Raw genomic sequence first — 27,175 nt, forward strand, 5'->3', positions numbered from 1 at the left:
TAATAACTTTCTATGGTTATAAATGTATATAAATATCAAATCACTATGATGTACACCTGAAACTAACATAATCTTGTATGCCAACTACACTTCAGTTAAAAACAATAAAATAGCCGGATAAGTTTACGGTCCCCGGGAATTTGGCACACTGCTAGTGGGCTGGGCTGCACTTAGTTTCAGTTTCCTTTTCTCAGAATCTCTGAAGCCTCGAGGTTGCTGAAGAATTTTCTGCTCCTACTTTGATGCCTGCCTAGCTGTCCAGAGAGAGCAGCTGCTCTCAGCTTCAGCCCTTGTGCAGATCCTACAAACAGGTAAACGACTTGCTCCTTTCTGCTTTTCCTAGCCACTAGCAAACAACAGTCTTTAAAAAAATTTTTTTTTAAAAATAATCATTTAGAAAGAAAAACTAGCTAATGATTTTTCTTGCTAGGTATTCACCCTCTATTTACTCATTTCGTGTGTAATGGAAATAAGAGGCATAAATACAAGCTTTGAGACAGTATATATTATCTGTTTTTCAATATTTAATGGAAAATGTATTTTATTTTCCACTAGATTGAGAAGTATGGCAGTGACAACTTGTTTGACATGGATGCAAGAGAAGATTCTGCAAAATCATTTTGGAGGAAAGTTTAACCTTCTCTATAAAGCTAGTGTCCATAAATTTTCCCTTGAACATTTGCTCCAGGTATGCAGTAATCAAGGACCTACTGTGACAGTGATTTATAGTAAAGATCATGTTACTGGGGCATTTATGCAGGAGGGTTACCAGGAAGGAAAGACAAGTTTCATTACCCTTTTTGCCTTACAAGAGACTAAAATTCTGGAATGTAAAATGAAACTCTGTGTACCATCTATGTTGTTTGTTACATGGACTGGACGGCACCGGCAAATGAAGTATGAATTTGGCATTGATCTAACGGGAAGAAAGTTGCATATAAGTGCAAATACAAGTAAAGAACTTGGATTACTTCAATGTGAAAGTATCTCCTTTGAGGAATGTGAAGTTTTTCGATGTGAAGGTAGGTTTAACCAGACAGGCCTATGCTATAGAGTTCTCGCTTGCATGTTTGGAGGGTTAAAGCTGACTCAGCTCTGAAGGAAAAACGTCTCTTACACTTGTTCTTTTCTCCAGTTGGCCCAGACAGAACCTGGCCACCAACTGTTTGCTAAGACACAATCAAAGTAGTATATACAGAGTTTTCTGGAATGTGTTTGTGTGGGGAAAGGAGAAGGGGAGGAGAAGGAAGGGTGGAAGGAAAAGAGAGAAGGAGAGAAGAAAACTTGAAGACTATGAGACTCTCTTGCAGAGAAACCAGAGCTTGATGTTCACTTGATTGGTACGGGGTCCTTTCTGATGCAGTTTCCCTTTGTATCCTTTATATCAAAAGACTAAAACTAATTTACTTATTTTCCTACTAAAAAGCATTTAAATTGTTTCCAATGTTGCTGTTGTAAGCAATGCTCCTGAAATATCTGTATACCTATAATTGTGCACAAAAATACTTCCTTATAGTAACTTTCTGGCCGTGGAACTGCTGTTTGCGGATTGCGTACATTTGCATTTTGAAAGACACATTTCAAAAGCTTCCAGTGTCTAATTCTATCCCCAAGAGTGGTATAGAAATGTTATTTCCCTGTATCCTTGCCAATCTTTGATATTCTCAATATTTAGAATGTTTGCCAATTTGATGGTCAAAAGATGATTTCTCCTTTTTTTTTTTACACATTCCTGATAACTAAGAAGTCTATGTGTATTGGCCATTTACTTTTCTTCTATGAAACACTTGTTTATATCTATCCATTTAAAAGAAGAGCTTCTGGGAATAATATTCCTTGAGTATTTGCATATTGCAAACTAATTGTTTGTGGTCTTTATACTTAAATGACTATAAGAGTACACAATTCTTGGATCACATTTGTTTTGGGGGGGATGTTGTAATGTTTCCACAGCATTGATGTTGCTGTGAAAAACTGAAGGCCAGATTCACTTATTTATTTTGGCTCATATCAACATTAATTACTACTTTCTATTTTTTAACTTTATGTAAGTGGAACCATACCAAAGTATGTGCTCTTATGTGTCTGGCCTCTTTCATTCACTATTATGTTTGAGAGATTGAGCTAACACAAGAGATTGGATTATAAAATCAGATCTCTACAAATCAGACATCTTACCCAGTATCGAGTATTACTAATAACTTCAAGGATAAAGGCAATCAAAAGTCTCAAAGAAGACAGAAAGTGTTCTAGGATATTCTGTGAGGCTCCTATATCCCTTCTTCTCATATTAGACATATGCTTTCTGGCTAAGAACAACAGATGGGTTTTTAAATGAAGTTTGTGGGCCACCTGACATATGGAAGAGTGGTTAGGTTATGGAACATTTATATGCTAGTGCCATGGACTGAATTGTGTCTGCCTCAAATTCCTATGTTGAAGTCCTAACCCCGCATGTGTCCTTCCTTGGAGATGAGGCCTCTAAAGAACTAATTTAGGTAAATAAGGTCATAAGAGTGAGGCCTTAATTCAACAGGATTCAGTGTCCATATAAGAAGGGACCCAAGAGAGGTCTTTCTTTCTCCCCACAAACACACAAAAAGAGGTCATGTGAGCACACAGCAAGATGGCGGCTACCTACAAGCCAAGAGAAGAGGCCTCAGAGTGAAACCTCCCTTGCCAGCACCTTGATCTTGGACTTCTTAGTCTCCAGAACTGTGAGAAATAAATTTCTGTTGTTTAAGCCCCCCAGTCCATGATATTTTGTATGGCAGCCTGAGCAAACTAAGACAATCAGCTTACATGACATTTCCCAGGAAGATGTGCCTCATAAATCCATAAAATCTGGATTTATTTATTGTAAGTAATTCTTAGCCAGGAACATCCTAATAGGGACGTTCAAGAGATAAATACTTTCCTTGCAGCAAACATCATTAGTCTATTTAGCAGGAGGTAAGAGTATTAGCATATTTATAAGGAAATTAGGCTGGGTCACTTTTCTTTCTTTCCCTGAAAGTTTTACCTGGTGAAGTGAGTGACTGCATCACAGGACAGCAGTTGTAAATCTTACCTCCCCAGTGATTCATCCACATTATTATAAGTAGCAGTTATTTATTCCCTTTCATTTTCATATAGTATTCCATTGTAATGACTCTATCATGCTTTTTTAAAAAAATCAAGTCACTGTTGGTGGACATTTGGGTTTTCCAGTTTGGGGCTATTACAAATAATACTGCTATAAACATTCTTGTACATGTCTTTTGGTTCATGCATATACATATTTTTCAAAGAATATGAGTATGAAATTTCTGGGTCATCTAGTATGTGTATGTTCAACTTCAGTGGATGCTGACAAAGTTTTCCAATATAATCACATACCAATTGTACTACCACAAGCAGTGAATGAGAGTTTCCATCACTCTAAATCTTTCCCAAAACTTTTTATTACTGGTTTTACAATATGTAACCATTCTGGTATGTGAGCTGTGGTATGACATTTTGAGAATTTGGTTTTCTTTGATTAGACTAGCTGGTAATTTATCTATTTTACATTTTAAACCAATCAGCTACTATATTAATTTATACTTTTTTCCAATTTATAAAATTTGTCTTTGTATTTTTGTTAATTCCTTCTTACGTTTCTAAGTTTGTTCCTTTATTGTTTTCTGTTCCTGTTTTCTATTTTCAAAGCTTTCTTTCCTGTTATTAGTGAAATATACTTTTATCATAAGGTTGCTATAGAGTGTTTATATTGTTATTTTCTCTGTATTTACAATTGTGATTTTTTAATTTCCTTTTGTGTATTAAAGTCCTTTAAGAGAGTGCTTCACAAAATCCCCAAAGGTTGCATTTTTCTATGTTTACACTTGTTCTTTTCTAGTTTTATTATACAGTAGTAATTGACTGCAGCCTTCACTATTTCTACTTTTGGTAATTTAAAGAAGTTTTCTTTGTAACCATGCATTGAGTCATCTTTGTAAATGTTCCACACAATATTCTTTTTTAGTTTAGCGAACTGCCAGCATCACTGCACCGAATCCTTTCAGTTTTAAATTCACCATAAAAGAGTATTTCTTCCCAAGAAACAAAAGAATTCTGAGCCTGAATTTCATTGGTTCAAATGAAGTTCTCAGCCCACCCCTGGATCACTCACTGTGCTCTGATTGGCTGGGTACGAGTCCTACATTCTCATCTGGAGCCAAGAAGAAAATCAATTGGACTGAAAGTTCCAGGAGCCCCATTTGTTGGTAGCAGATTTTGGAGAAAATCTGGTGCCTATGGTTTTTTCGTTTGTGTGTCTCTGCATATTATCCCTTTTTGACCTATTGGGCTGTGGAGGGAAAATAATCTTAGAGTATTCCCAGTCTTTCCATGGCCTGTCCATGCCTCTATGCCTTGCTTCTCTGATTCAGAAAAGTCCCCAGCCCTCATCTCCCGTATTGGAGTGAGCCATGCACGACTTCTGAGTTATTGGGTGAGAAAAGGTCTGCCGACACTATAGTCTTGAAGTGCCCACCTTGCCTCTAGCTCTTGACTCTTCAAATGGGATGATGCTAAGGAGATTTGTCACAATTTTCACCACTTGGTTTTCATTATACTGCACTGTTCTCCTGGAAAGACTATTTTGGTATTTTTCCCTAGTGAGTTCATTGACATTCATTCAGTCAGCCATTCAACAACTTGCAATCTTCATTATTCTTTGATTATTTTCCTAGATATATTGAACAAAAGGAAGATGGAAGAGGTCACTGAGTAAGTCAATGTTTTTAATGTTCTATTGTTCTGTTCATTATCTTAGACTTATTCGATTACAAATTCTGTTCAATAAAATTGGTAGCACAAATTATAACAGATAACTTGTGGATCATGAGGAAGAAAGTATAACTATACCTATAATCATAAAACAATTTGGTAATGGTAATGTTAAAACAAAAAGAATTCTGAGAAGGGTGAAGACATTTCTAATATTTTATATACTTGAAGGAAAATAATTCTTTGGCTGCCTGTCTACATTTTTGCTTAGAATTCTTGCATTGACAGCTTTAACTACTTTAGGAAATTGCTGTGGAAGGGATGGTTGGCAGGTGGAAAATACCTATCTTGAGTTTCAAGAACATGTTAGAAATGGTCTACTTCCATAAACTTCAAAAGTCACACGTTTGCTGTGGTTTTTGAAGTCTATTACTGATAATTCGTCTTCATGTTTAGCATAGTTGATATTTATTCCTAGGTTTATATGATCTGGTTACTTAAATCTGAAAGGTTTTGTGTCTGATTGGCTTTAGTTAAAAGCGTTATTTTTACTTTTCCTTCTTTTACAATAGGATTTGAGGTAGGATGGTTTCACATCTTTTGTACAAGAAGGTAAACTACTAATCAAAAATAAATAATGATAGATAAGAAAAGAAAATGAATTATAGGAAAATTTATGATAAAGTCTTGCGACATAATCTCAGTCAACTGTTAAAATTATCTCGTCTAAACAGGCTCAGGGAGAGTTTATGGTCTTCCATGAGAACTTATAAGCCGTATGGAGACCTGGTTCACCAAATACGAATTCTTTTGTTGGGTCCGATTGGAGCTGGGAAGTCTAGCTTTGTCAACTCAGTGAAGTCTGTTTTCCAAGGCCGTGTAGTGCACCAGGCTTTGGTGGGCTCTGATACAACCGGGATATCTCAGAAGGTGAGTCTGTTCTAGGTAACTCAGCCTTCGCTTCTTTGTTCGAGTTAATTAGATTTGAAAAGTCTTTTGCTGGTAAACTTCATTATATATAGACTTCATCTCAATTTACAGTTTTCAAAAAAATAAACTCTTAAACTTACTTTTTTCTCCTCTGTAGTACAGGACGTATTCCATTAAGGATGAGAAGGATGGCAACTCCTTGCCGTTTATTCTCTGTGATTCCCTGGGGCTGGGTGAGGAAGAAGAAGGGCTTTGCATGGATGACATACCCCAGATCTTAAAAGGCCATGTTTCTGACAGATACCAGGTATGATTTGGTTAACCATTGAAAAGTTATAACAGATAATTAAAATGTTTATTTCCGCCCACTATCGACATCAGGCTCTAGTTCAGCGATTCAGTATTTATTTTCTTAAACTATACTTGTTTAAAATTCTTTGTCCCTTTCTGATATTTTATTTTCCAAAGAGTTAAAACACCTGAAGGACTCTTACATCACTGGCGTCATAACAACTCTGAATGTTCAAACACACTCAATTGCCTTTGGCTATGTGAAACAAACTATCAACTTATTCAAATAGACAGTTTTTCTTATGTAACAGGAAGCATGAAAGTAAATAGCTTTGGGCCAATGTGGTAGCTCTCTGAGGTTATTAATTTCAAGGGTCCTCCTGTTGTTCTGTTCTGAGATCCTCAGCATGGGATGATAAAGATTAAATGTTTGTGTCCCTCCAAAATTCATATATTGAAGCCCTAATCCCCAATGTGATGGCATAGGAGGTGGGGCCTTTGGGAGGTGATGAGGTCAGGAGAGTGAAGCCCTCGTGAATGGGATTAGCGGCCTTGTGAGAAAAGCACAAGGAGGTGATCGCTTTTTCAGCCATATGAGGACATAGAAAGAACATGGCTGTCTACATATCAGGAAGAGGTCCCTCACCAGTCACCAAATCTCTCAGCGCTTGATCTGGGACTTCCTAGCCTCCAGAACTCTGAGTGATAAATGCTTATTGTGAAAGCCACTCAATATGGTAATTCAGTATAGCAGTCCAAGCTGACTAAGACATGTGGCTTTTGTCTCCACGCTCTCAAGATGTTCACGCTGAGCACTGTCAGTGTTCCAGGCAAGAGGAAGGGGGAGATTAAAGAGAAGAGCCACTTTAGTCTATCCTTTGTTTGACTTTCTATTCTTTTTTGTAAACAATTTAGATCTTGAATTAATCATTAGCTTACCTTATTTGAAATGAATAGTCAAATATGCCAACATCTTTCACTGAATTTCTTTTGAAACTGCTCCTTACCAAATATAGGGAATGTTTTTTGTATCTTCTAGTTTGTTCTATTGATGTATTGATCAATACCTTTATGATATTGCTTTCATTACCATATTGTTCAATTGTTTTAATTACCATAGCAATTAATTATGTCTTGATAACTCTCTGGACAAGTCATATTCATTATTCATTTCTCACATTTGTTTTTTTTTTGTTGTTGACCATTTTCACACATTTACTTTTCCAAGTGTGTTTGTTTGTGCTTGATTTGTTTGTTTGTGTTTGATTTGTTGATGCTTTGATTGAAATTACCTTAAAATTTTGTATTTAGAGTTGATTTACATCTTTACACATCTAGTGTTCCTATCCAGAAACACATTTTTTTTCTATTCAGGCAAGTTTCTTTCATTCCTCAGTATAGAGTTATTTGTAGAATTAGTTAAGTTTATTTTATTTCTTTTTTCTTTTTTTTGTGAGGGATATTGACCCTGAGCTAAGATCTGTTACCAATATTCTTTTTTTTGCTTGAGGAAGATTGTTGCTGAGCTAACATCTGTGTCAATCTCCCACCACTTTACGTGGGATGCTGCCACAGCATGGCTCAATGAGCAGTGCCAGGTCTGTGCCCTGGATCCGAACCTGTGAACCCCAGGCTGCTGAAGCAGAGTGTGCAAACTTAACCACTATGCCACTAGGCTGGCCATAGCTTTATTTTTAAATATACTTTTTCTTTTTTTAAAAACCCTTTATTATAGAGAATTTTAAACTTGTACAAAAGTAGACAAAATAATTTAATGAATTTTCATTTACTCAGCTTCAAAATTTTTGACTCATAGCCAGTTTTGTTTCATCTATATATATCGGCTTTCTCCTCTCCTGTATTATTTGGGAACAAATTTAAGTCATAACATCTCATCCATAAATGACTAAACATTTATATACATAGGGACATATGTATCTTTTAATAAACATAGCCATACTGTTACCTCATCTAAAATTAATAATTGTCCCTTAATTTATCAAGTGTCACTCAATATTCAACTTTCTAATTGTCTTATAAGCAGGTTAGAAACATCTTTTTTCAACAGTTTGTTTGAAAAATAGTTCAAGTAAATTTATTCGGCCTTTTTTTTTCGCTTGGGGAAGATTAGCCCTGAGCTACCATCTGTGCCAATCTTCCTCTATTTTGTATGTGGGTTGTTGCTACAGCATGGCTGATGAGTGGTGTAGGTCCAGGCCTGGGATCTGAACCTGCAAACCCAGGTCACTGAAGTGGAGCACGTAGAATCCAACCACTAGGCAACCAGGCCAGGCCTATTTAGTCTCTCTTAACCTATACATCCTGCCTCTATCTCTTTTGGCATTTCTCCTTGCAATTTGTTTTTAAGAAATCTGGTTGTTTGTTCTGTAGACTTCCCCATAGTCTGATCTTTGTTGTTTGCATCTGTTGATGTAGTTTTCCGTGTATCCTGAAAAATCGATCGTTGACTCTAGAGGCATGTTCAGACTCAGCTTCTGCTTCATAGATGGCATTGTGTTCTTCCATGAGGAGGCACACAATTTTGAATTTTCTTGCTTTTTTAATATTAGTGTTCATTAATGTTCAATACTGCACCCATTTATTTATTAGAGTGTGAAAATAGTGATATTCTATCTCTATCATTCCTTCATTTCACATATGAAAGAGAAACTTCCCCTTATGCACATTTGATTACTTAGTGGTACAGTTGATATATGAAAAACAGGATGTATGCTTGATTTTTTTTTCCTTTTTTACGAATTTTTGAAATAATAACTTGGTTTCTTTGTATCTGCCAGTAGTGACTAGTGATTATTTCATTATCATTATGAACTCATGAATTGAACATAGTTGATGTGTTTCAATCTGTTGTAATTTTTCTCCATGCCATTGTCAAATGTAACATCTTTGACCAGAGGGAACCTCTGCAATTTGGATCTTGAATCCTTTTGACATGAATCTAAACATCTCCTATATTCTTTGATTTCTGGTATGACTAGATATCCAAGCCACGTCTTGTATGTTTGCAGCCCCAGATTTTGAATCAGTTATTTCTCTAAGAAGTCTTGGCTTGGGTTCATAGCATTGTTCATTGCTACTTGGTTGCTCATTGGTTTTTGCCCTTTTCAGTGGACAGAGCTAAAAAAGATATGTTTTTATGGTAAAATATGTTGTACATTCATTCAGAAACTCCTCCTTCAAATTCAAGCCTAGACAGTTTTTGCTTAGTCTCTTCTGTCTTGCATCTGTGTCTGCTTTCTCCCAAATAGAGAATCTGTGTTTTCAAGAGATGACGGAATATCGTGTAACAACTCATTTGTTTTATCTCACATAATATTCACTGTAATTTCAGAATAAAAGCTCGAATGCTACTGTGAACTATCTAATCATAATCATATTTAATATCAATAATCACAATCAAAATTATAAACGATTCAAAAATTTTAGCAGATTTTTTATATGGTCTTTAGGGTGTCTCAAGCAGTAAGAGTATACAAATTACTGTGTTTTAAAGTCAATCAGAAATGATTTTTCTCTGCATAGTTATGACCTCAACTGGATGTGAAAGTTCACTTGTTTAATTTAATTTAGGAATTTCTTTTTAAATTTAATCTTGTTTTATATTTATAATTTATATGGTTCTAAAGCCAAATCTACAAAAAAGGGTGTATTCAAAGAATTCATCTTCTTTCTGTGTCCCTTCAAACACATTTCTCCTCTCTTTCTATAAGTAACCATTAAAAATGTATGGTTTTCTTCCTTTTTTTAATATATAAGAAAATACTTATAGATTTGTGGTTCCGCCTTTCTTGGAGCAGTGAAAGAATACTATATGTTATTGAGCTATCAGAATTTTGCCACTACAAATAGTCCTGAAGTTACTGGCTTTGTACATATATCATTTCATGTTTTCGCGAGTGTATCTGTGGGACAAACTCCCAGCAGAGGGATTGCTAGTTCAAGTAACAGCATCTCATTTTGAACCACTTTTTCTCTTTGTGTTCTGCCTGATGATACCAGATTTCTGTCTGAGTGCTCTCACCTCTACCTTTGCCCATGTTGCTTCTTCTATCTAGAGTTCTTTCTGCCGTATCTTTATCGCCTTTATCAGACTAACTCTCTCTATATTTTAGCTCTCAGATTGCATGTTCTCTTCTTGCGGAAGCTTTACCTGACTAGGTGAAAGGACTGCTGGCTTCTGCGTAATGACTTTGTTCTCTACCAGATTGTTAGCCTCATAATATTAGCGACTTGTCTCTTTTGTTCACTGTGTCATTCACTATCATGGTGCCCAGTACATAGTATGTACTGATAAATATTCACTGAATTAATATGTTTCTTTTTGTTTACCTTACAGTTTAACCCCATGAAACCAATCACACCAGGTCATGATAACTATGTTGACTCCCCATTGCTGAAAGACAGAATTCATTGTGCAGCATTTGTGTTCAATGTCAACTGTATTGAATACCTCTCTGATGAGATGGTGGCAAAGATCAGAAGAGTTCGAAGGAAGCTGATAGAGTGTGGTGAGTCTCCTTTCACTTTACTACTATGGGAAATTGATTAGACCATATTGTAGAATAGTTTTGGACAGGATGAAGAATTTAAGAAATTACGTATGTGAGTCTTCTTTGGTGCATCAGCACGGTTCAATCAAATCAAGTACTCACTAGCTGTATGACTCTGTGCAAGTGACCAAAGGCTTTGGAGAAGGTAAACAAGATTAGGAAACTAGGGTGTCCCATGCTGGCTTTTCTTGGCTTTATTATCCACTCTGTTTGGCCAAGAGCTAGTTTATCACAACTTTGATTAAGTTAGAGGCAGGGAGTGGTTGATTTACCTGCTGATTGAAATTGAAAATCTCTCAAGGGTGGTGTGCAGGGAGGTGCTCGCCAATATTGTGACATAGGAGCAGTTTATTTGTGATGCTTTGACACATCCTATCTCTTTGAGTCCCCTTCTGCTCCATCTTGTTTACTAGAACCCTTTGATCTTTTCTCTAGTCTCCACAAAACCACAACTGTTTGTATAAGATATGAAATCAATCAACAATATTGTAGCATAAGTTTTAGTTGCCTTTTCCAAGAAGTGGTTTCACTTGAAGCCTCATTTTTACCATGGAAGGCAATGAAGGGAATTTTCTATGTTAGAATTCTAGTCCAGGGGAACATTTTGTGGGGGCTGGGGGACCTTCCCACATCTCTGAAATTTTTTCGTAGATAGCCTATTGCATAACTGATAGCTGATTAAAAAATGCTGATGCTGTCTATAATAATAAAAGCAATATATATCTGTTTGCCATAGGTTTGGTACATTTGGTTTTGCTCACTCATGTGGATAGCATGGATCTGATTACAAAAGATGACCTTATAGACATATACAGATGTCCGCCTGTGAAGTCCCAGGTAAAGAATGACGCCCTTTGTAAACATTTTCTGGGGCATGCCACTATAATCACATGATATTACTGTGCATAAAAATAAAAAGAGACACTTACTGAATTTAAGAAGAGTTGAAACAATTGCTTGGATAATTCAGACTCACTTCCCAAGTTTTAAAAATTAAATATATATTTATCTTTACACCGATACAGATAATTCCATTCATTACAATTCAATTCAATTAAGTTCAAGAAATATTTATTGATTACCTTTAACGATCGAGCCAGTGTGATAACCTCTAATCAGATACACAGATAATTAAAACAATTCCCCTGCACTGGAAAGCTTACAATTTTATAGGTGGAGGTGAGGGGATGGGGGAGTGGGATAAGAAAAAGTTGAAAAAGTAATATGATATGATTGAATATGATAAATATCATGAAAAGACTGAAAATAAAATGCTTTGAAAGTTTAGAGGAGGAAAATATTGTGTTAAAGGCAATAGGGGAAAATTTCATTACTGAGATGGCACTAGGAAATGGCTCTCAAGGAGCCAGAGTATTTCAGAAAGTGAAGAAACAAAAAGGGGGAAAAATTCAGGCCGTGGGGACAGCATCAGTCAATACATCAACGCAGGAGAGGGCAGTGTGCATGGGAAGCATGGAGCTGTTCAGTTTAGTGGAGGGCTGAATCCTTGCAGGGGGAGATGAAGTGAGAAGGTTACCTTGGCATGAGGAGACTTAATAAGATGCATTATGGGGAATCATAGCAATTTTTTGAAAGAGTAGTGATATGACCAAAGTTAAGCTTCACAAAAATTAATCTGCCACATGTATGCAGAATAGATTGCAGTCAAAAAGAACCCAGAGGTGGGATCATCAGTTGGAAGGATGTAATGATAGCTGATATTTGTTGAGCACTAAATATGAGATAGCTTTTCTTATTCAATGCTTATAACAACTCTATGGGATGGGTACAGTCATCACCACATTTTATAGACGATAAAACGAAAACACACGGAGTAAAGCATTTGCCAATGTTTATTGACAGTGCTAAGAGGGGACAGAGCCCTATTTGGAACCCAGGAAGTCCAGCTTCTCAGATAAACTAGTTTAAGCTAGAATTAAACATCAACATTAAACTAGTCTAGTAAAATCGACTTATCCTGAGAATAACTTTTAAAAGGAAACTGAAGGAGATTATGGACTTTGGTGTAATGGTATTAAAAATGCTTTGATTTCAAAGTAGTTTATATAGAACTATTAGTTACCTTTTATTTCTAATTCATGTTGAATCTATTACATGTATTCTAAATGAAAATTAGCAGTGATATTAGAGCTTGATTTTTGAGGTTCTTTAAGAAAGTACTTAATTGGGCCAGATCTCTATCTCAATTTTTCCCAACAAGAAAAGTATTGGCAAGCTCCTACTTTTTTGTTACTGCTTTCATAGTTTATATTGGCATAGAATAGTATTTTTAACTCTCGAGATTTCTGAGTTTTAATTTCTGTATTGCAGCTGGAGGCCGTTCACAAAGCACTTGGATTTCCTCTTTCTGACATTTTGCTGGTTAGTAATTATACTTCTGAGTGGGAGCTGGACCCTCTAAAGGACAATCTGATCCTCTTTGCACTGAGACATATGCTGGGGGCAGCAGATGACTTCCTGGAGGATTTGCCTCTTGAAGAAACAAGGGAGATGCTTTTGGGGGTGTAGAAACTTGAAGGCATCAGCTACGTGGCTACTTCCCACTTGAATCTATTGGGTACGTGGCAGTTCTCTGTCTCTGTAAGTTGTTGCCGTGTGAATAGTCCTGCCCTTTAAGCCACTGGCTGGATGCATTTTTTTCCCTTGACATTTCCTGATTCTTTACCCCTATGGTAGATTCTAGGGCATCTGTACTACTTCTCTTCCCTCTTGACTTATTTTAAAATGAAATTTTTGAAATGATCCACTTCTGCCATTCCCACTGTCTGAACATCCCAAGCATATCCTTGCTCCCTTCCCTTAAAATGTGCTTCTTTGCTTGGGATCTAGAACTGGATTGGATCAGCATTTTTCCTGATCAGATGTGATCTTTGATTATTTGCCCTTCCTTGGGACCTCATGCTTTTACCTTTTTTGATTTGACTGTTTTGACACCTATCCCTCCTCAGGCTCCCTCTTAATGCAGTGTGGGAAGCTCTCATACTACCAGTTTTGCTTTCCTGATTCTGCTCTCTTGGTTTCTCCATTTCTTCTGTTCCTCGTGATACATGCACTCCCAAAGTCAGGGCTGACTCAGACCTCTGTAGCCCAATGTTCGTCTTCCCTCTGGTTGCTTATCCCTAAATAATCCATTAAGAATATTTTGTTTATCTTTTCTCAGAGATTCCTGAGAAAGGAATTATCAAGTGTGCAAAAGAAGATAATAAATATGTGAACCCTTTGCATATTATTAATTTTTATCTTATCATCGAAGAGTGAAATTGAGAAATAAGGAAACAGGAAAAAGAGAAGTAGCTGAAACTGAAGGGGGATATTTTATTTATGTCTGCAGTGAAGATGCACATACAAAATTTTAATACCTATAAATAACTAGGAGCAACAGGATTTAAAGTCACCTATTGTGAAAAAACAGTCATAATTTCTTTCGGACTTATGTTTTGTTTCTGTAAAAAATTAAAATTTCTTTTCATAATACTTGAGTCTAACTTGAGTGTGTATGTGTGATTTTGGAAAAAGTTTATTTTAATGTGAATTGCCAGCATCTTCTCATCTTTTTCTCCTTCATCTTAGTTTTGCATTTTTATTTTACTTCTGAAGTACTCGATTTTATTCTCTTTGGGTTCCCAGTTAATGTCGTATTCTTTAACCTTAAGCCATTTTTTTGTTTCATATTCTAACCCCTCTTCCAGGCTGTGGCAGTTAATAGTAACGAATTCCACAGGACTGAAAGTGAAAGGGGCTATGGTTTGATTAGTCTCTCAGTTATGACTATTTTAGATAGAAAGTGACAAAACTCCACCTGAACTACATGAATGAAAAAGAGGACTATAGTACTGGATCAAGTAATCAAATCACAGAAAAGGCTGGGATTGAGTTAAATTGGCTTCAGATATGGTTGAACCTAGGGATTCAAAAGCTGCTCAAAAACTATTATCTCTCTCTCTCTCACACACACACACACACATACACAAACATGCACACACTCCTCTGGTTCCTTCTTTCTGCGTATTGCTGTCATTGTCTCAGGCTAACATTCTTGATAAACCTTAAACCATCTGAATTCAAGCTTCAAGCTTCCGTTCTTTCAGTCTTGTTGAGAATAAACAAGACTTTCCTTTCCCACTTTCGTTGTGAAATACTCCAGAAAAAGACTGCAATTGATCTAGCTTGAGTCATATGCCTGCCCCCAAGTACAATCACTCTATCCCAAAGAGCGAGGAAATATGGTCAGCCCATCTTAGGTCATACTTGCCCAGGGAGAGTGATTTATTATTATTAGAAGATCATTAATCACGGACATGGCCACTCTTGGGTTAACTGATCTGGAGAGGCAGCATGACATATATCTTATAGATTTGAGAACTTTCATATCTAATTCCTCATTTAGATTATAAGGTTTCATACAAAAAAATCTTATGAAGTCTAAAATTAAGTTAATTTAAAAAAAGCTACTTATTAAAGTACTGTAGACACACAAAAACTGCATGGTTCATAAATATATGGCTCAATACAGTTTACAAACTTAACAAATCTGTGAGACTAGAATTCAGATAAGAAACAGAAAATCACCTGCATCCTCGAAGTCCTTTTTGTGTCCCAGTCTAGTTATTATCTGGGATATCCACTATTTTGACTTCTAATTACATAGATTAGTCTTGTCTCTTTTTATCCCTCATATAAATAGTATTAGGCACTGTTACATTTTTAGGTCTGACTTTCATGTGATAATATATTTGTTTGATTCGTATCATTGCGCATAGATAAAGATAATTTATTCTCATCTATCTTACCATTTATGGGCATTTTGGTAGTTTAGTTATTACAAATAGTGCTACTGTAAACACTCCATTACATGCCTTTTGGAGAACATATGGAAACATTTCTGTTGGGTATATATTTAGGACTGAATTGCTGCGTAATAGAGTATTTTTAGTTTTATTTAAAAATTTAATGTATTTTTAGCTTTAATAGATATTGCCAATCCTTCTTAAAGGGACTTTGAAAAATATTTAGTTCCACTTAAAAATTTAATGAATTATAGGGTCCACGATGGTGGCGTAGAAGACCCTGAATTCACCTCCTCTCATGGATACACTGAGTCTACACCTACATAGAGAGGAATTCCTCCTGAAGAAGAACTGAGGGCTGAATGAACAGCTTCTGCACAACAGGTGATAGAAGGGCCACACAGAGACTGATAGGAAAGATGGAGACATGGTATCAGTGAGAATCCCACCCTCAATGTGAAGACCTGCAGTAGGGAAGAATATCACTAAGGGGACTATGTGCAGTCTTGTCCACATTGGAACACAGCAAAAAAATAGTGCTTTAAAGGGCACCTAGACTATACATGAAGGAAATCCATTTACTGACCTTAGGGCATTTGCCAAATGAGTAGAGAACTGCTGCAACTCTCTCCAGGGTTGGAAGCACTGGCAAGTGCTGATTTTTGTGTTCCTCCTTCACCTTGATAGTGTGGACAGGAGCATGGTCCAGGTGCTCCAGCTGGCCTGTCAAAGCCATCCACTGTACTCTGGGCCTCCAGCCCACACCAGCTCCAGCCATCCTCTCAAGGTGGCCCTGGTGCAGCATTTCCTGGGAGCTCCCAGCCTGCCCCAGCTCCAGCTCCAGCCACCCCATTTGGGTGGCTGTGGCATGGCACACTCCAGGCCTCCCCATCTATGCCCACTCCAACGCCAGCTGGCTTGTCAAGCCACCCAGTTCATGCAGTCTACACGTGGGATACTCCTAAACAAGGCAACTCCTTCAAGATTGGGAGAGGTAGCTATGTCGTCTAATTCATAGAAAGTCAAACAAAATGAAGAGACAGAGGAATATGTTCCAAATGAAAGAACAAGATAAAACTCCAGAAAAAAACCCAATGAAACAGAGATAAGTAATTTGTCTGATAAAGAGTTCAAAGTCATGGTCATAAAGATGTTCACTTAACTAAGGAGAAGGTAGATGAACACAGTTAGAACTTCAAGAAAGAGTTAGAGAATATAAGAAAGAATCAGGGACTGGCCTGGTGGTGTAGCAGTTAAGTTTGCAAGCTCTGCTTCAGCAGCCTGGGTTTGTAGGTTTGGATCCCAGGCACAGATCTAGCACTGCTTGTCAAGCTATGCTGTGGGGCATCCCACATAAAATAGAGGAATATTCACACAGATGTCAGCTCAGTGACAATCTTCCTTGAGCAAAAAGAGAAGGATTGGCAACAAATGTTAGCTCAGGGCCAACCTTCCTCATACAAAAAAGAAAGAAAATGAAAGAATCACTCAGAGCTGAAGAATACAATAAATGAAATGAAAATACACTAGGTGGAATCAATAGCAGATTACATGACACAGAAGATCGAATCAGTGATCTGGAAGACGGAATAGTGGAAATCACCCAATCAGAACAGCAAAACGAAAAAAAATTAAAAATGAGGATAGTTTACAGGACCTCTTGGACAACATCAAGCATACTGCCATTCACATTATAGAAGTCTCAGAAGGTGAAGAGAGTGAGAAAGGGGGAGAAAACTTACTTGAAAAAATAATCACTGAAAATGTCGCTAACCTGGGGAAGGAAACAGACGTCCAGGTTCAGGAAGCACAGAAAATCCCAAACAAGATGAGCCCAAAGAGATCCATATCAAGACATATAATTAAAAAGCCAAAAGTTAAAGAGAAAATCTTAAAGGCAGCAAGAAAAAAATGATTAGTCACCTACAAGGGAAACTCCATAAGATCATCAGCAGATTTTTCAGCAGAAACTCTGCAGGTCAGAAAGGAGTGGCAGGATATATGTAAAGTGCTGAAAGAAAAATGCTTACAACCAAGAATACTGTACCTGGCAAGATTATCATTCAGAATGGAGGGAGAGATAGAGATTCCAAGACAAGTAAAACCTGAAGGAGTTCATCACTACTAAACTGGCCTTACAAGAAAAGTTAAAGGGATGTCTTTAAGCAGAAAAGAAAAAGTCATAATTAGAAAAAAGAAAATATATGAAAGAAAAATATCTCACTGGTAAAGGCAAATATATGGTAAAGAGGGTGGATCCTCCACTTAAAAAGCTAGTATTATGGTTAAAAGACAAAAATAGTAAAATCAACTATAACTACAATAAGTAGTTAAGGGATACACAGAATAAAAGGGTGTTTAAAATATGATGTCAAAAACATGTGTGGGGGGAGTAAAAATGTAGTGCTTTTAGAATGCATTTGAACTTAAGCAACTATCAGCTTAAAAAGACTGCTACATATAAAGGTCAATCCACATGAACCTCATGGTGACCGTAAACCAAAACCCTACAATAGACACAAGGAAATGAAGAGAAAGGAACCAAAACATAACACTAAAGAAAACTGTCAAGCCACAGGGAAGAGACCAAAGAAGAAGAAAGGAACAGAGAAGTATAAAAACAACCAAAAAACAGTTAACAAAATGGCAATAAGTACATACCTAGCAATAATTATTTTAAATGTAAATGGACCAAATTCTCCAATCAAAAGACATAGGGTGACTGAATGGATTAAAAAAGAAGACATCTGTATGCTGCCTACAAGAGACTAATTTCAGATCTAAAGACACACACAGAGTGAAAGCGAAAGGCCCCAAACAAATATTTCATGCAAGTGGAAATGAAAAGAAAGCTGAGGTAGCAATACTCATATTAGATAAAATATACTTTAAAACAAAGACTATAACAAAAGACAAAAAGGGACATTACACAATGATAGAAGGGTCAATCCAAGAAGATAATATGAAAGTCATAAATATTTATGTACCCAACATAGGAGTACCTAAATATTTATAAAGCAAATATTAACAGACATAAAAAGACAAATTGACAGGAATACAATAAGAGTAAGGGACTTTAGTACCCCACTTACATCAATGGATAGATCACCTAGAGAGAAAATCAATAAGGAAACTTTGGCCTTAAAGGGCACATTAGACCAGATGAACTTAATAGATGTATACAGAATGTTCCATCCAAAAATTGCAGAATACACATTCTTTTCAAATGCACATGGAAAATTATCCAGGATAGATCACATGTTAGGCCACAAAACAAGTCTAAATAAATTAAAAAGTGTTGAAATCATATTAAGCATCTTTTCCAACCTCAGTGGTATGAAACTAGAAATCAGTTACAAGAAGAAAACTGGAAAAAACACAAACACATGGTGACTGAAAAACATGCTACTAAACCACCAATGGGTCAACAAAGAAATCAAGGAAGAGGTAAAAAAATAATTTGAGAAAAATGAAAATGGAAACACAACTTTCCAAAGTCTATGGAATGCTGCTAAAGCAGTTCTAAGAGGGAAGTTCATAGCGATACAGACCTACTTTAAGAAACAAGAAAAATCTCAAATAAATAACCAAACTTTACAGCTAAAAGAATGAGAAAAAGAACAAACAAAGCCCAAAGTTAGTAGAAGAAAAGAAATAATAAAGATCAGAGTACAAATAAATAAAACAGAGACTAAAACAAATAGAAAAGATCAATGAGGGGCTGGCCTGGTGGCATAGTGGTTAAGTTCACATGCTCTGCTTTGGTGGTGTGGGGTTCATGGGTTTGGATCCTTGGTGCAGACCTAGAACCACTCATCAAGCCGTGCTGTGTGGTACATACAAAATAGAGGAAGATTGCCACATATGTTAGCTCAGCAACAATCTTCCTCAAGCAAAAAGAGGAAGATTGGCAACAAATTTTAGCTCAGGGCCAATCTCCCTCACAGAAAGAACGAAAGAAAGAAAGAAAGAAAGAAGGAAGGAAGGAAGGAAGGAAGGAAGGAAGGAAGGAAGGAAGGAAGGAAGGAAGGAAGGAAAGAAAGAAAGAAAGAGAAAGAAAGAAAGAAAGAAAGAAAGAAAGAAAGAAAGAAAGAAAGAAAGAAAGAAAGAAAGAAAGAAAGAAAGAAAGAAAGAAACTAAAAGCTGGTCTTCTAAAAAGATAAACAAAATCCATAAATCTTTAGATAGACTCATCAAGAAAAAAAGAAAGAGGGTCCAAATAAATAAAATAAAAAATGAAAGAGAAGTTACAACTGACACCACAGAAATACAAAGGATCATAAGAGACTAGTACAAAAAATTATATGCCAACAAATTGGAAAACCTAGAAGAAATGGATAAATTCCTAGACACATAAAACCTGCCAAGACTGAATCATGGAGAAATAGAAAATATGAACAGATTGATTATAAGTAATGAGATTGAATCAGTAATTTAAAAACTCCCACAAAACAAAAGTCCAGGACCAGATGTCTTCACAGGTGAATTCTACCAAACATTTAAAGAGGATTTAATACCTATCCTTCTCAAATTATTCCAAAAAATTGAAGAAGGAATGCTTCCAAATTCATTTTACAAGGCCAGCATTACCCTAATACCAAAACTAGTCAAAGACACCACAAAAAGGAAATTATAGTCCAATATCCATGATGAACAGAGATGCAAAAATTCTCAAAAAAATATTAGCAAACCAAACTCAACAATACTTTAAAAGAATCATATACCACCATCAAGTGGGATTTATTCCAGGGATGCAAAAATGGTTCATCTGCAAATCAATCAATGTGATATACTACATTAACAAAATGAAGAATAAAAATCATATGATCATCTCAATAGATTCAGAAAAAGCGTTTGACAAAATTCAACATGCATTTACAATAAAAACTCTCAATAAAGTGGGTATAGAAGTAATGTACCTCAAGAAAGTCCATATATGACAAACTCAAAGCTAACATCATACTCGACACTGAAAAGCTGAAAACTTTTCCTCTAAGATCAGGAACAAAACAGAAATGCTGATTCTCATCACTTTTACTCAACATAGTACTGGAAGTCCTAGCCACAGCAATTAGGCAAGAAAAAGAAATAAAAAGCATCCAAATTGGAAAGGAAGAAGTAAAACTCTCACCATGTGCAGTTGACATGATATTATATATGGTAAAATCTCAAAATTCCATCAAAGAACTATTAGAATTGATAAGTGAATTCAGTGAATTTGCAGGATACAAAATTAATACATAGAAATTGGTTGCATTTATATACATTAATAATGAATTATCATAAGGATAAATTAAGAAAACAATCCCATTTATAATTGCATCAAAAAGAATAAACTATCTAGAAATAAATTTAACTAAGGAGATGACTGATGTGTACTCTGAAAACTGTAAGACACTGACAAAAGAAATTGAAGACAACACAAATAAATGGAAAGATACACCATGCTCATTACTTTGAAGGATTAATTGTTAAAATGTTCATACCACCCAAAGCAATCTACAGATTCAATGCTGTCCCTAATAAAATACCAATGGCAGTTTTCCCAAAACTAGAATAAAGAATCCTAAAATTTGCATGGAACCATAAAAGAGCCTGAATAGCCAAAGCAATCTTGAGAATGAAGAACAAAGCCGAAGGTATCACAATCCGATTTCAAAGTATAGCACAAAGCTATAGCGATAAAACAGTACGGTACTGGCATGAAAACAGATACATAGACCAATGGAATGGAATAGACAGCCCAGAAATAAACCCATGCGTATACGGTCAATTAATCTATGACAAAAGAGGCGAGAATATACAATGGGGAAAAGACAATCTCTTCAATAAGTGGTGCTGGGAAAACTGGACAGCTACATTCGAAAGAAAAACTGGACCACTATCTTACACTAGATATGAAAATAAATTCAAAACCGGGGCTGGCCCTGTGGCATGGTGGTTAAGTTTGGTGCACCTTGCTTCAGGGGCCCAGAGTTCTTGGGTTTGGATCCCAGGTGCAGACCTACACCACTTGTCAGCCATGCTGAGGTGTTGACCCACATACAAAATAGAGGAAGACTGGCACAGATGTTAGCTCAGGAGTAATCTTCCTCAAGCAAAAAAAGAGGAAAATTGATAGCAGATGTTAGCTCAGGGCGAGCTTTCCTCACCAAAACAACAACAACAACAACAACGAAATAAAAAATAGGTTCAAAATGGATTAAAGACATGAATGTAAGACCTGAAATCATAAAACTCCTAGAAGAAAACATAGGCAGTCAGTTCTTTGACATCAGACTTAGCAATATGTTTTTGGACTGGTCTCCTCAGGCAAGGGCAACAAAAGCAAAAACAAACAAATAGAATGACATCAAACTAAAAAGCTTTTGCATAGCAAAGGAAACCATCAACAAAAAAAATTGGCAAACTACTGAATGGGAGAAGATATTTGCAAATCATACACTCTACAAGGGGTTAATATCCAAAATATATAAACAACTTGCACAACTTAATATTTAAAAAACAAGTAACCCAATGAAACAATGGGCAGAGGACTTGAATAGACGTTTTTCAAAGAAGATATACAGATGGGCAACAGACATATAAAAAGGTGGTCAACATCACTAATCATCAGGGAAATGCAAATCAAAACCACAATGAGATATCACCCCACACCTACCAGAATGGTTATTATCAAAAGACAAAGAATAACTAATGTTGGTGAGGATGTGGAGAAAGGGAATCCTCATACGCTGTTGGTAGGAATGTAAATTGGTGTAGCCACTATGGAAAACAGTATGCTGGCTCCTCAAAAAACTAGTAATAGAAATACCATATAATCCCACAATTCGACTTCTGGGTATTTATCCAATGAAAATGAAAACATTAATTCGAATATGCACCCCTATGTTCGTTGCAGCATTATTTATAGTAGCCAAGATATGGAGGCATCCTAGTGTCCATTGATAGATGAACGGATAAAGAAGACGTAGGATACATATACAAGGAAATACTGCTCATCCGTAAAAACGAATGAAATCTTATCATTTGCAACAACATGGATGGACCTGGAAGGTATTATGCTGGGTGAAATAAATCAGACAGAGAAAGACAAATACCATATGATTTCACTTATATGTAGAATCTAAAAATCAAAACAAATGAACACACAAAACAAAACAGAAACAGACTCATTGACGCAGGAAACAAACTAGTGGTTACCAGAGTGGGGGGGTTGGGCAGGCAGGTGAGATAGGTGATGGAGATTAAGAGGGACAAATGTCTGGTTATGAAATAAATGTCAGGAGGATGTAATGTAAAGCATAGGGAATATAGTTAGTGACAACGTAATAACTTTGTATGGTGACAGGTGGGAACTGGACCTACCATAGTGATCATTTCGTAATGTATGTAAATATTGAATCACTGTGACGTACACTTGAAACTAATAGGATATTGGATTTCCATTATACCTCAATAAAAAATTAATGAATTAAGCCTTTTAAAATTTTTAAACTCCATGTAGAAATTTAATATATTTAATTTCCTATTTTAGTGCTTCAATCATTAGATTAAACCTTCCTTAGGACTAAATGACTCTTAAGGATCTAATATCTTGACATTAAAATCATAAAAAACCTAAAGTTATTCTAAAGTTACCAATATATTACACAAATTTAGTCAGATTTCAACTTAAATTGACAAGTTCAAATTAATTACTCAGATATTTTAAATGAGAGACTTGACCTGTTAGTACCTTATATTTGATTAACTCTTTCTGCCTAAGAAACCACTCTAAAATATAGTGGCTTAAACAAGAATCGTCTATTATCATCTGTGTCTGAGGACTGGCTGCAGGTGGGTTATTCCAGTACAGGCTCAGCTGAGTGGCTCCGCTTTATGCTATGGCTGTTGAGGTGGCTTGGAGGGGCTGTTCCACTCCAGCTTTCTGATGCCCAGATTAAAGAGACAGTAGCCTCCTGCTGGGAGTTCTTCTTCTTGTGTGGCAGAACTGCAAGAAGGCCAGGGGAACTGTGCAAGGTCCTTTAAAGCCCAGGCTTGTGACTAACACATCACCACTTCTGCCCACCTGCCACCAGCTAATGCAAGTCATATGAGTAAACCAAAATGAAGAGGCTGAAAAATCCCATCCACCCACAGTGAGTTTATGGCAAGTGTGTGATTGCAGACAGAAGTGAAGAGTTGCAACAAATAACGTATGTATATGTCTATCTATTACATATACAGGGTAAGAAGTTGTACAGTTTCCTTTGTATGCTTTGTTTTCCATTCCATATCAAAAGAAAGCCAGGCTTAGTTTGCTTTCTCAGGGGAACAACAACAACATACATTCTCCATCCTCTCTCAAAGGTACTCGTATTCTCTAGTGTACTGGCATAACCTAATAAGACAAGATTTATACTCGATCATTATCAAAAGTGAGTTGATTCATTACTATGGTGCTATCATGACAGCTTTGCTATCAGAAAAGAAAGCCAGGGAAGAAATAAGCACTGCGGTAACTTATTCAAGTTAATTTTAAGGGAAAAACTTGGGCTGGGATCACAGGAGACTTTCCAGAGACAGTTCAGAATATATATATATATATATATATTATCTTTATGCATGCGTACAGTGCTATTGCCAGGCCTTACTAACTAGAAAGAGGCTCAATGGCTTGTAGGGATATTTGGATTTTGGAGGGTATATATGTTGCACCAGAGATATTATTAGCCTTTAAAATATCAAGTGACCAAAAAGAAATTTGAGTTTGAATGGGATCTGGAGCAAAAGAGGCTTTGAGAGATTTATGAAGGAAGAGCTGTAGCTCAAGTACAAAATCAAAGCCATGTAATGCTGATACACAAATTATTTTGAAAGTATCTACTATGCTGACACATGCAGACTAAATTCTCTGGGAGAAGTCTATAACCACTCCCATTCGGTGACTACTCATATATTTGAACTCGCAAGTTACCTGACGGCAATAGTTAGATGTAGTCACTCCAAGGGACCAGTGTTAACCTGCAACTGGGCTTTAGTGGAGATAGTTTCAATTATTGAAGGACATCAAATAAGTCTGAGACCCAAAATACTTATTATATTATGGATAATGTCAGAGAGATATTCCAATAATGATGGATCAGCTCCAGTGATGGATAACATGGAAATGAAGTAGTAACTGGAGGTGGCTCCTAGAAAGTACATTGTATCCATGAACAGGTTGCAACTCTGCCTTTGAGACAGATGAATGAGCCATCAGAAAAATTGTTAGTTTCTATTGTTGAAAAGTCTGAACTTATGATTCTCATTCTACTAAAGTAACACAAGCTTCCTGGTTGACTGATGGAAGTCCCCTAATTGAGGGATGGGATGCTTCCTGTTTGTGCAAACTTCTTTCAACATAGGGCTCCACCTAACCCACCAACGTGCCTGTCTCAACAAGAACATGAAGAACTGGCTGGCTTGACTGGGTCAATATAAGGTAAGAAAACCATTGGGGAGGTTTTTGATATATGGTGTTAGGGCTAAAGAGAAGAGTGATGACGTAATCACACAACTCTACTTCCAACAGAAATTATTTTTTATCTTGCTAGATCCAACTGCATCAGTTTGAGGATTATAATAGATAGAGGGAGGCACTGATACTCAGGAAACTATTTCAATTCCTATGAATTTGACTTGCATACTGATAAGAAAATAAGGGACTTGATAGTCACTCATCTCGTGTGTCTAAACTAGGACTAAGTGCTGCTCTGTTGCCTAGAAGTAGAGTAGTCCCATCACTACTTGCCTTTCCTTCTTCCTGGGAATGGACAGAAGGGGAAGCCCTGGCAGAGATATTCCAGCTTTCTGCTCTTGAGGTAAGCAGTATGGAGACACATCCAGGAAATAAAATAAGTAATAAATAAGTAATAAATGGAAAGCAAAGAAGGAGCTATGGCAGATGGGAAGGGAGCACATACAACGTGTAATGATGCTGAGAATGGATGTATCACTCTTTTCCTGAGATAATATCTCGGAGCAAGAGAAAAACACTCTCAACTGTTTCACTCAAATATGTGCCAAGTAATTGCCAAGTCAGAGAAAAGATCCTGGATTTTTCGTTTCCTCTGGGAAGAGAATGGCACTGAAGCCAAACTGCAAGACTGACCCATGACCTCTGATTTAGTTATTTACTGAAAAGACATCAACTACCCTTGATGAACCACCTCAATATTGATCAAAAGGAGAAAGGCATGAATGAATCTATACAGCATGTGCCATGTAATGACCTTTCAGTCAACAACAGACTGCATATACCACGGTGGTCCCATAAGATTGGTACCATGTAGCCTAGGTGTGTAGCAGGCTGTACCATCTAGGTTTGTGTAAGTACTCTCTATGATGTTTGTATGATATGACAAAATCGCCTAATGATGCATTTCTCAGGACACATCTCTATCGTTAAGTGACACGTGACTGTATACCATAAATAGGTTTATATAAATCTCACCAAAGTTGTATATAAAAGAAAGGGAATGATGACAGTAAGAATGAAGATGATGATTACGTTTCAAAGGGAAGGGGTTGTAAAGAGTGAGGGGCTCACCCGGTGCTTCTTCAGGGGCTAAAAATGTCTTTTGTTTTGAACAGGGTGATGGTGAAATGGATATTTGCTTTACAATTATTTTTAAGCTGTACATTTGTATTTTATGTCCTTTTCTGCACATATTTTATATTTCAAAATTAAAACAGAAAAACAAGAAGTAATGTCCCATACAAACTTTGGAATCAGAAAAAACTGGGTCTGAATCCCTATTCTGCCGCATAATTTATGATCTTTTAAAAATTTCTCATTTCCCCATCTTTCTGATGAGGATAATACTTTATTCATAGATAGGTTGTAAAAACTAACTTAGATAATATGCTAACTAGCTAACCAAAGTAGCCACTTAGAAACACAAACTCAGGTGCTCATGAATATTGCCAATCCTCTAGAACAACAAACTGATAATTTACTATGTCTGTCGATTGTAAATTTAATTTTATTGTAGTTGAAAACAAAGATACGTCCTGGACTTGGTAGCTTATAAGAAAATGAAAAAGATTGAATGTTGAATTATCAGAGGCTTTTTTTTCTTTTTGCTTGTTTGTTTGTTTTTTGATATGCAGTTTTAAAGAAAATACACTTTGGCTTCAAGAGAATACTGCATCTCTGATTCAAAATTTAAAACAGCGAAGAGAAACGTTATTAGATAGCTTGGTCACGTCTGCCCCCTAGTGGCCAGTGCTCTGCTAAATGGAGAGGATGCTGAGGGTAAAATTTGGAAGCCTGAATAAAAACTGCAAAGGATTCTAATTCTTAAAAAAGCGATCACAATAGAAAAATTTTAAAATTAAATAATTTTATAAAAGGTATGCAATATTTAAATGGAAGACAATTTGCTCCTGATGTTGAATATGTGATAGTACTTAGAAATGCTGTGTTCTGTGTTACCTTTTGTTACTTCTGGCATTAGATCAGACTTACTATTCACGCATGGTGGCATTTTAAGCTAACATGAATGTGTCCCATTTGAGCATGTTTGCTAATATGCATAATAGAAATTTGAATGTGTCCTACTCAGGACTTATGGTGATCAATGAGCACATAATATGGGTACTTTTGCCCTTGCTTTTCATAAATGTGATCCCCAATTACATTACTTTTGGATAATGAGTATTGAACCCACTTATACGTGAGTTAATTTGTACAGGAAAATTACACTCCTGTGGAACTGGAGAAACATTATGTTTCAAGTGCCACGTTCCTTCAATTTTAATTTATATTTGATTTAGGATTATTCTATATGAACCGAG

At 36.4% G+C, this 27,175-nt stretch overlaps 1 protein-coding gene across 3 annotated transcripts; it reads left to right on the forward strand.

The window, feature by feature from the left end:
• The first annotated feature begins 205 nt into the window (after positions 1-205).
• On the forward strand, positions 206-16,686 carry IFI44 (interferon induced protein 44). 3 transcript variants are annotated; one of them, XM_046645029.1, is made up of 9 exons: positions 206-311; positions 556-1,022; positions 4,716-4,752; positions 5,487-5,682; positions 5,840-5,989; positions 10,331-10,502; positions 11,281-11,381; positions 12,876-13,122; positions 15,607-16,686. In XM_046645029.1, the coding sequence occupies exons 2-8, from the start codon at positions 566-568 to the stop codon at positions 13,071-13,073; spliced, it is 1,311 nt and encodes a 436-aa protein (XP_046500985.1). In that variant the 5' UTR covers positions 206-311; positions 556-565; the 3' UTR covers positions 13,074-13,122; positions 15,607-16,686. The 3 variants fall into 3 exon arrangements, with proteins under 3 accessions (XP_046500985.1, XP_046500986.1, XP_046500984.1); XM_046645030.1 differs by lacking the exon at positions 15,607-16,686 and having other exon boundaries at positions 556-688; positions 899-1,022; positions 12,876-14,022; XM_046645028.1 differs by lacking the exon at positions 15,607-16,686 and having other exon boundaries at positions 12,876-14,022.
• The last annotated feature ends 10,489 nt before the right edge of the window (positions 16,687-27,175 follow it).

Source organism: Equus quagga, chromosome 18, assembly GCF_021613505.1.
Source record: "Equus quagga isolate Etosha38 chromosome 18, UCLA_HA_Equagga_1.0, whole genome shotgun sequence".
In the NCBI taxonomy this organism is placed as follows: Eukaryota; Metazoa; Chordata; class Mammalia; order Perissodactyla; family Equidae; genus Equus; species Equus quagga.

What these genes read in the sequence shown, in the direction of transcription:
- IFI44 (XM_046645029.1), top strand. Translation starts at nt 566, where the DNA reads ATGGCAGTGACAACTTGTTTGACATGGATGCAAGAGAAGATTCTGCAA. An exon ending in TGAAGTTTTTCGATGTGAAG is followed by an intron (nt 1,023 to 4,715) that starts GTAGGTTTAACC and finishes TTATTTTCCTAG; the next exon opens with ATATATTGAACAAAAGGAAG. An exon ending in ATGTTTCTGACAGATACCAG is followed by an intron (nt 5,990 to 10,330) that starts GTATGATTTGGT and finishes TTTACCTTACAG; the next exon opens with TTTAACCCCATGAAACCAAT.